Here is a 9,676-nt window from a genome sequence, read left to right on the forward strand (position 1 = left end):
AATCCCACCTGCGTTTGGGGGCCGATGTCGCGGCGGAGTTTCGCAACATCCACTCCGCTCCGCTCTCTAGGTAGCCGTCCCCTTTGGCTGGGAGGATTCACCGTCATCGTGTCTTTGTTGCCTTCGGAGTCGCTGCCTTGCGAAGTATTTGAGAATAACCAGGTGAAGCCTAGAAGCAACTTGCCTACTGGTTGCGATGCTGGAGCGTGCCCGCTCTGCCTACATGCTTGCCTACGACGAAAACAATCTGTGCCTTGTCCCGCGATCTAGTACAGGGAAGAGATGCCGCTATCCGCTAAATGCCAACCCTAAGTTGAGGCTCTAGGCAACAGGAGGCTGGAGTAAGCACTAAGGATTGCGGCTCTTGGTCCTGACACAAAGGCGCGGGGATATCGGCGGAACCCACGCGTGAATGCCTGATCGCAGCCTTGTGCTTGAGAGTCATCGTGAAATGTGGCTTGCGGCAATGGCCATCTCTCACCTCGTACTGATGAGGTGTGGCCGATGCTTGCCGAACGTGCCGGTGACTGCAAAAAGTCACCGGCCCAAATAAACATGGACCATCACGCAAGACAACGACGCCGCTGAGTAGTATCAACTAAGATGAATATAGATCCGCATAGATTACTCTGAGGCAGAGCTTTTGTATCGACGCCCGAACGAAATGTACACAATTGAAAACTTCCCGTACCTGCCGCTGTTGTCGCGAAATTCAGATCGCGACCCGCTGAGTATATTGACGCATGAAAGGAACAATGCGAATGCTGCAATGCTTTAGGAGCTCTCACTCTTCTCATCGTCACCCTTTGCGTTTGGTGGAATTGTCAGCACATCGTTCCCGGTCAAATGCGGATAGCTAGGGGGAATAGAATCCAAAAATCTCATACAGCAGGCCTGTTGGGGGAGACGGTGCCCTTCGTCTTCGCGGTGTCGACACCGCCCTCGGACTTCTTGCTCTTGGAAGGATCGCTGTCAACATCGGTGCTGTGCCTGGTGTCGGTGTTGGAGAGACCCTGCTGCTTGCCAGCAGTCTTGTTCTGGCTCGGAGGTCAGTGTACATGTTCACTTCGTAGCAATATGCGGACGTCATGATACCTGGTCCTTATCGGCGCCATCTTTCGAATCGCTACCAAGCTCCTTGCGGTAGTCGCTATCAATGCGCTTCTTGGAGGCTCCCTCCTTAGCGTCGTCCTGCGAAGAGCGGGTGTCCGGAGCCTTCTTGTCTTCACCGGCACTGCTTGGGCCCTTGAAGCGAGGTCCCTCGGAGCCCTCCTTGGGCTTCTCTTCCTTGGGCTGTTCCTTAGACTCGTCCTTGGATTCGTCCTTGGACTCGTCCTTGGACTCAGCCTTGGACTCCTCCTTGGACTCCTCCTTGGGTTCCTCCTTCGATTCTTCCTTAGGCTCTTCCTTGGGCTCCTCCTGCTTGGGCTCCTCCTTGGGGGCCTCCTCCTGCTTGGGCTCCTCATGCTTCTCCTCGTGCTTCTCCGCGTGCTCTTCGTGATGGCCGCCGTGGTGGGCCTCACCAGGCTGGAGCAGCCACCAGGTGCCGGGGACACCAAAGGCAACGGCGCCAATCAACCTACGGAACAATTAGTTTGATGCGAGCTCAATTGAAGCCGAAAGGTCCGAAGCGTTGAAGTGCAATGGCCAGCTACGCGCAAGCCGAATTGCTTATTCAACGCAAAATTCTTCAGAGCGATCGGCTTCCTAATTCCGCAGTACATACCAAGGAAGGTCGCTCTTAGCCTCACCGTGGCCGTGGCCACCGTGAGAGCTGCTGTAGGCGCGGCGCGACACAGATTGGGAGATGCGCTGCCATGGCTGCTGGCGGCCGGCGCTGCGGAGGCCGGTGCGGGCAACCGGACGGGCGAGCTGCTGAGCAGCGGCGCGGAGGACGGTAGAGCGGGGGAGAACCATTGTGAAGCTGCGCGACGAGCAATTGAACGGGGTGAGAGCAGATGGAAGTGGGAGAGAAGCTCAATGGACGGATGGAAGCTGGAAGAACAAACGGATGGCTGGGTTGGCGAGGCGAGGGCGACCACCGACATCATGTCATTCTTGCGCTTTGCCGGCGCAGCGCTAGCGGCCGAGCTACGGGCACCCGCGCCAAGCACGCCTCCAGGCTGCCCGCCAGGCCCCTCCACCCAAGTCGTCTGCAATAATCCTTCGCAACGTCGAGCACGCCTGCGCTGGCCGATCCACCAGTGCTGCGCCGTCGACTGCTGCCTCGCCTTCCACGGTCCTTTTCTCTCCGCAACTGCAGATCCTTTCCACTGCTGCCCCCACCTCCTGCTGCACCCTCTTTGCTGCACCGCTGCGCCAGCAACAGGATACGCCGTCATGTAAACATCTCCCACTCGAAGGCCTCGCTCGCTTGAATACCGACGTGCTGATGGCTTATTTGCTTCAGATCCTGCGCGTCACCCATCCCCGCATCAACTCCGAGCGGCGCAGCTCCATCTCGACCTCAAGCACCACACGCCCACCCCATTGTCAAAACCGCACCTCTCAGCATGAGCTCGGCGTACGACGGCCGGATCCCGTCCGCTCAGGATGTGGGCCGCCTGCTTACCAAGCTCTACGACAACGATCCGGACCTGCGGTACATGGCACTGAACGATCTGCAGGCCATGATGCAGTCCGGTCACCCGGGCTTCTTGCAGCACGATTACACCACCGCCGCCAAGCTCATCGACGGCTTCCTCCACACTTTGAATGACACCAGCGCCGAGGTGCAGAACCAGACCGTCAAGTGTCTTGGGCCGTTCGTGGCGAAGGTGCCCGAGACCATCATCTCGCCACTGATCGATCGCGTTTCGCAGGTCTCCACCTCCAACGCCGTGGACAACTCCATCCCCGCACTCGCTCTACGTAACATTGTCGTTTCGCTTCCCAAGCCCGTCGCCGGAATCCCGCGCAACCAATCCGTTGTTGGCGCCTACACCTCTGTCAGCAAGGTGCTCATCCCGCGCCTGGTGGGTTTCAATGTGGTATCCACCGGCAAGCAGAGCCTGCCGTCTGTACCCAAGAGCTTGTTGGAGGAGGATATTGCGAAGGGCACAGACAGCACCGCCATCGATGTGCTCATTGAGGTGGCCCGCTGCTTTGGCCCCATGCTGCAGGAACCCGAGCTTGTCGCGCTGCAACACACGGTCATGAAGATTATCCAGAGCGACCGCGCTGGTCCCGTCCTGAAGAAGAAGGCTGTCACCGCCATCTCGACCCTGGCCATCTACTTTTCCGAACAGACCCTCAGCAATCTCGTGTCCGGTCTCATTGAGAGCATGAGGGACGCTCACATCACCAGGGCGAAGAGGAAGGTCTACATAAACGTCCTTGGCGCAATGGCCCGCTCCATCCCGAAGAAGTTTGGCCCCTACCTGAAGACACTCGCGCCGTTTGTGTTGAGTGCAGTCAGCCAAATCGAGTTGGATGAGGAGCTGGAGGCTTGGGATGGCGAGGAGGAGCGCGACCCCGAAGCCGACGAGGTGCGCGAGGCTGCTTTGGTAGCACTGGAGAGCTTTCTGGGCTCGTGCTCACAGGAAATGCGCGTGTTCACCGATGAGGGCATTGACGCTGGCACTCGCTTCCTGAAGTACGACCCCAATCTGGCGACGGACGATGACGAGGACATGGATGACGAGGAAGAGGAGGATGCAGAGGGCCTTGATGATGAAGATTTTGAAGAGGAAGCCCAGTTTGATGATGAGGATGACGCAAGCTGGAAGGTCCGCCGTTGTGCCGCGAAGGTGCTTCACACCGTCATCGTGACCCGTAGTCAGGGCGATCTGCTGGAGGACGGCACTCTCTACGAACGTGTGGCACCGGCCCTTATTCCCCGATTCAAGGAGCGCGAGGAGAGTGTTCGCCTAGAAATTCTCGCCACGCTCTCGAGCCTTGTGCAGCAATCCAAGCCTGAAGTCCTCTCTACCGCTCGTGCCAACAGGGAAGCTTCAAACCTGGGCCTTATGGGCCCCCCGCCGTCGCGTAAGAGGAGGCGGGTTGGCAGCGATGCCAGCATGTTCGACCTGCATACTAACGCTTCTCTGTACGCCGGTATCGCGTCTACGAACGCTGACAGTCAGCCGCTTTCTGGTCCCCAAGAGAGCCTTGCCGCGCTGGTTCCTGACATCGTCAAGGGAGCGCTCCCTCTGCTCAAGACTGGAACTTTGCCCACGAAGCAGGCTACTATCAGTCTGCTGAAAGAAATCGTCATTACGGAGGGCGGCGGGCTCTCGGATTACCTCGATCAGATCGTTGATCCTGTCGTCGAAGCTTCCAAGGCCACCAGCTCCTCAACAGGCGGCTCATCCACGTCTTCGGCCACGGCAAATACACTGCGCATCGAGGCTCTGGTGCTGCTTCACGCCATCGCCGAAACCCACGCATCTACGTTGCTGCAGCCTTATCTTCTAAAGATTGTCCCGGCCCTGGACGCGGCGGCTAAGGAACGTTACAGCAAGGTTTCTGCGGAGGCTTTGGCGAGCGTTGAAGGTTTCATCAAAGCGTTCACTCCTCCGCGCGCCTCGACTGTCTCTGCCGAGAACAAGCCTTATCTGGAGCAGCTATTCGACATCCTAGTCAATCGCATCTCCGCAAATGATGCCGATGTTGAAGCCCGTCGCCGTGCCATTCATGTCTTGGGTCTTTTCATTGGCCGCAGCTCCGGTACGGAAGACTTCCTCTCGCAAGACAAGAAGAGGGCTGGTGTCGAGCTCCTTGGCCAGCGTCTTAAACAGGAGACGACCCGTCTTGCTTCGGTGCGCGCCATCGAGATCGCGACTGGTCTCGCGCAGAACAGCGCAGAATTTTCGCCCGAGTGGATCCAAGAGGTTGCTCTCGAGCTCGGTGCACAGCTGCGCAAGGCTAGCCGCTCTCTGCGCGGCTCTAGCTTGATCGCTCTCAGAACCATCGTCATTAACCCCGTCACTCGTGCTCACCTAGATGCTAAGACTACGAAGGAGATTGAAGAGATGCTTCTGCCTCCGATCAAGAACAGCGATCTGCACTTGATGGGCCCGGCGCTAATTATTCTTGCGACGTTCGTGTCTAACGACCCCAGCAACGTTGTCAACGAGCAGCTCGTCGATGCGCTCAAGGAGGTCGTCACCTCGACGATGAGCGGTAGTGCCCTCGACGCTCTTCTGGCTTTGGTACGGGCTGTTGCTGAGAAGAGCGCTGGCGGTGCTCTGATGAAGTCGCTGCTCCGCGATGTCGGTATTGCGGGCAATCCCGATCTCATTGGCAAGGTGATAGGCACCCTGCTTGTTTATAGCAAGTCGGGTATCGACGTGAAGTTGGAAGACTTTGTGCAGGAGCTGCAGACTGCCTCGGATGAGAAGCGCAAGTGCTTAGCTTTGGCGGTGCTCGGCGAAGGCGGGTTGCGTCTGGGACAGGAGTCGCCCCTCGACCCGAAGTTGTTCGTTGCTCGCTTCAGCGATGCCGGTCAGGTGCCGTTGGCGGCGGCAGTCGCACTTGGAAGGGCAGGTTCTTCGAACGTGAAGACGTACATCCCCTTCATCATCTCGACTCTCAACCAGCCGGACGCCAAAACGTATCTCTTGCTGCACTCGATCAGGGAGATCCTTCAGTATCGCAGCGCGGATGCTGATCTGCTCCCCTTCGCGCAGGATCTATGGCAGCATATCATCAAGGCATCGCAACAGGAGGACAACAGGGCGGTTGGCGCCGAGTGCATTGGAAGGCTCACCATCATCGACCCCAAGACATTCCTTCCTCAGCTCCAGGTAATGACCCGCCACAGACAGATGCCTAAACATGCTAACCACACGGAAAAGAAATTCTTGGGAGAAGCGGATGCCAGCGCTAGGGCAATGGTCATATCAGCACTGCGCTACACTTTCGCTGATACGGATGAGGCGTACGACGACTTCCTGCGACCGATTGTCATCCCGATGCTGGCGGCGATGCTCCAGGAGACGGACCTGGATAACCAGAGGCTGGCGCTGACGACCATGAGCTCGGCGGTGCACAACAAACCGGAGCTGGTGCTGCCGCACTTGACGGAGCTCCTGCCCCTGGTGATGAGCCAGACGCAGGTCAAGCCAGAGCTAATTCGCGAGGTGCAGATGGGACCTTTCAAGCACAAGGTCGACGATGGTCTCGAGGTGCGCAAGAGCGCGTACGAGACGCTGTACACGCTGCTGGAGACGGCTGTTGCGCGTCTCAACCTCGCCGACTTCTTCGAGCGCATCATCGCGGGCATCACGGACGAGCACGACGTGCGCACGCTCTGCAACCTCATGCTAACCAAGTTGGTGCACCTGGCACCGGATGAGACGAAGCAACGGCTGACGACGATTTCGGATCATTTCCGAGCAGTCATCTCGACTAAGGCCAAGGAGAACGCGGTCAAGCAGGAGATTGAGAAGATCGAGAAGAGCGCCAAGGGCGTGATCAAGGTTTCGATCGACATCAACAAGAGCCTCAACGTGGGCAGCGTCGAGGGCGGCAGCGTGGAGGATCCCAACCACAAGGCTTGGCAGAGCTACTGGGAGTGGGTCAGGAAGGAGCACGCGGCGCCGCTCAAGACAGTGGAGGAGGAGAGCCGGGCGGAGAGGGACCGGTAAGAGATGGATGATGTTGATACGAATCTGGACGTTATTGGGGGCGGAATTGCGATGGTTCTTCAAGCATCAGCGACATAGGCATCTCCCACCAAAAGAGAGTGGATAGGAGAATTGATAGTGGATCTTAATTTCTCGAGGCGTGGAGTGGAGACGGGTGTGCCTGTTCCTGGCGAGGCGCTGCAGGGTGAGCGGCTGCAGGCGGCCTGACTCGGCAGGCTGGGGACGTCGCGGACTCGAGGGTCGAGGCCTTTGTGGTGGAGCGGGCACGGGCAGGGCGCGGAAGGCGGGAGGCGGGCTGCGGCGGGCTGCGGCGGGCTGCGGCGGGCTGGCGTGGAGGCTCGCGGTTTGAGGGCGGGTTCGATGGCTTGGCCAGGCGTCAGGCTGCGGTGGCCCCATAGTGCTGAGGTTCCTTACATGGTGGAGGCGAGGCGTTAAGCGCCCGGGCGGCGATCATTCCCCGGCTGGGCCATGCTGCGCCGCGTCGCCTTCTCGCCGGCCAACAGCCACTCGCCATCGCCCTGCTACCCGCCTCTGCAACGCGACCCAAAGCTCGGCCAGCCCCACGCCGCCCATGTCGTGCAGGCCAATCGCGGCTCCAGGCGGGCTCGCGCACCACGGCTCGCACGGCAAGGAGCAGCCTGGTGTCTGCCCGCCGCTGAGGAGCTTGCCCAAGCTATTCTTGCGCGCTTGCGACACCTGCTATATTTCACGAATCTTCCGCCGATCTAGTGCTGATGCTGACTACTGCCGCATTGGTAGCTGCAGGCCAGCTCCAGGACTCGTGTGCGCTCACGTCATTGCCCTAGCCTGGCGACTGCCTGTTCGTCTCGACCTTAACCTCGTCGCATGCTCCGAGTGTCGCCAGACTGCAGTCGGCATACCTCACGCGCCGCCATGGATCCTCGCCGCCAGTACCCGCAGCCACATGCGCCCTCGCAGCAGCCCTCGCAGCAGCCCTCGCAGCAGTTCGACGAGCACTACTACTACCCGCCCCAGCAGCCCCAGCAGCCCCAGCAACAACAGTACCCGCAACATCACCAGCTGCACCCGCAGCCACACCTCCAGCAGCTGCACCACCAGCACCACCAACATCTTGCCCAGCCTTCCAATCCGCGCTTCTCCTGGCAGATCCCCTTGACCGACGCCGAAAGACTACCAATCCACCAGCTCGATCCCGCCCCTCCATCTCCGCCCCCGCAGCAATCACAACCGCAAGCGCGCCCGCGTGCCCAATCGCCACCCCAGTCGAGTCGCTTCTCCTTCGCACAAACCCCGATTGAGGTCCAGCAGCCCCATTTCCAGCAATATGCCCACGCACGCCACCCGACCGAGCCCACCATCCCACACTCGCCCGACTCGATACACGCTTCGAACCTGAACTCGCCCGCCACCGAGTTTGGCGATCTGTCGGCCATCAGCACCGCTGCTCCACAACTACCGGCGCCCCGCATGTCGCGGCCGCTGTCCAAGGAGATTGGGGAAGATTTGGGACCCGAGGGAAGGGTGCCCGAGGAATACGCCCGGCCGATGCCGCAGGAGCCGCATCCCGCCTTCTTCGCGCCGGTCGTGGATACTTCGCCGAGAGGGAGTATAGCTGCGCCGAGGCAGCGACAGCAAAGCCTCGCCCAGAGCGTCGCGCAGTCGGACCATTCGCAACAGCAGCTCCACCATGGCTATGACGCGCAGCCGCAGCCGCCAGCATCACCCGGCCCCATCCCCATCAAAACCGAGAGGGATGACAGCAGGGCTACCGACAACGTCCCAATATCACCCATCTCTCCCACCTCTCCCACCGAGCCGTACAGCCCGCACTCGAACGTTCCGTCGTCGCGGCCGCCCATATTTGCGCCAGACAATCCCAGCGGGCCCAACGGTATGCTGACCGCGGAGCATAAACCTGGACAGATCCCTCACCCGAACATGGACCTTGAGGCAACTGGCTCGAAGCGCCGGTGGAAGCACTCAATCTGCGAGTGTAGCGGTGACGTTACGATCTGCATGACCGGAGTCTTCTGTCCGTGCGTGGTCTACGGCAAGACGAGCTACCGGCTGGGTTTGAAGAGCGAGAAGAAGGACCCGACCGAAATGCTGGGCTGGAGCTGGGCCAACACCCAGTGCAGTCTCATGGCCATGGCTACGTTTTGTGGCTTGTGCGGTATGTAATCACCCTTCTCTGTCTCGGAATCCTCGCGGCCTGTTTTGAATTGGTCCAGCCTTTGACCCGGACAGCTGCATTAGCCAAGACGAAGGCAAAATTTGCTAACACGGGTACCCAACAGGTCTCTTCCCCCTCCTTCACAGAACCCGTCTTCGCCACCAGTACCAGCTGGAAGGCTCGCTGATGTCCGACATTGTAAAGTCTTGTTGCTGTTGCTGCTGTTCCACCATCCAGAACGAACGCGAGATGCGGGATAGGGAGGAGCAGGCCAACAGATGGGCGGGACCGTCCGGCGGTGCGGCATACGAACGGCCAAGTCCGATGGTGTACGAGCCCCCTCCGAGAGGCTGAAAGAGGCGTTTGAATAGAAAAGGCGGGGGGTTTGCGTGGTACAGGAGTGGGGTGGGAAAGACATTCTTTTCCTGACTTCCGATGCTGCTGTGCATTCTCATCTTTTGCGGCATTCTTTTTTTTTTCTTGTCTATCTCTTTCTCGCCGTGGGAAAACGGGCAGGGAATTGGCGTTTTCGAGACATATACCCTTTCGGCAAATCAGCGCGCCGTTTCTTTGCTGGTCTCTTTCTGTATCGTTTGTATACGACGTCTGGAGAAGACGAACGGGACTCTTTCTACCAATGAAATTTTCTCTTTGTTAGTTCCCTCTCAGTGGGGCGTACGTCAAACATTGGTTACTCTCTTCCACATGACTTGGAAGATCCTTTGTACCGCCCTGCTTCATCAATTTCATCTAGTCAAACTTTGATCCGCTCTCCACTGTTTACCTTACGCCGAGTGGTGTGTCTCGTCTTGATAATCTGTTTGGTCAGCTATCTTCTGAATCATGGGCATGGCGGGGGTTTTGCTTGCGGATATTGGCGGTATGGAAGAGTGGAAGGGAGGAAGCTGGATGAAGTATAAAAGAGAGGGGG

At 58.9% G+C, this 9,676-nt stretch overlaps 3 protein-coding genes across 3 annotated transcripts; 2 read left to right on the plus strand and 1 right to left on the minus strand.

Annotated features, from left to right (window-relative positions):
• Nucleotides 1-881: 881 nt before the first annotated feature.
• On the minus strand, nt 882-1,917 carry BKCO1_8200015 (phd zinc finger-containing protein; the record flags this gene model as incomplete). The annotated part of the gene is made up of 3 exons (XM_020279491.1): nt 882-1,037; nt 1,096-1,579; nt 1,727-1,917. The coding sequence occupies 3 exons, from the start codon at nt 1,915-1,917 to the stop codon at nt 882-884; spliced, it is 831 nt and encodes a 276-aa protein (XP_020125640.1).
• A 596-nt stretch (nt 1,918-2,513) lies between these two features.
• BKCO1_8200016 (cullin binding protein) lies at nt 2,514-6,590 on the plus strand (the record flags this gene model as incomplete). The annotated part of the gene is made up of 2 exons (XM_020279492.1): nt 2,514-5,747; nt 5,799-6,590. The coding sequence occupies 2 exons, from the start codon at nt 2,514-2,516 to the stop codon at nt 6,588-6,590; spliced, it is 4,026 nt and encodes a 1,341-aa protein (XP_020125653.1).
• An 894-nt stretch (nt 6,591-7,484) lies between these two features.
• Nucleotides 7,485-8,745, plus strand: BKCO1_8200017 (protein plant cadmium resistance 10-like; the record flags this gene model as incomplete). The annotated part of the gene is made up of 1 exon (XM_020279493.1): nt 7,485-8,745. A coding segment is annotated over one exon (1,261 nt), but the record flags the coding sequence as incomplete, so codon positions are not given.
• Between the last annotated feature and the right edge of the window lie 931 nt (nt 8,746-9,676).

Source organism: Diplodia corticola (genome assembly GCF_001883845.1).
Source record: "Diplodia corticola strain CBS 112549 chromosome Unknown scaffold82, whole genome shotgun sequence".
NCBI lineage: Eukaryota > Fungi > Ascomycota > Dothideomycetes > Botryosphaeriales > Botryosphaeriaceae > Diplodia > Diplodia corticola.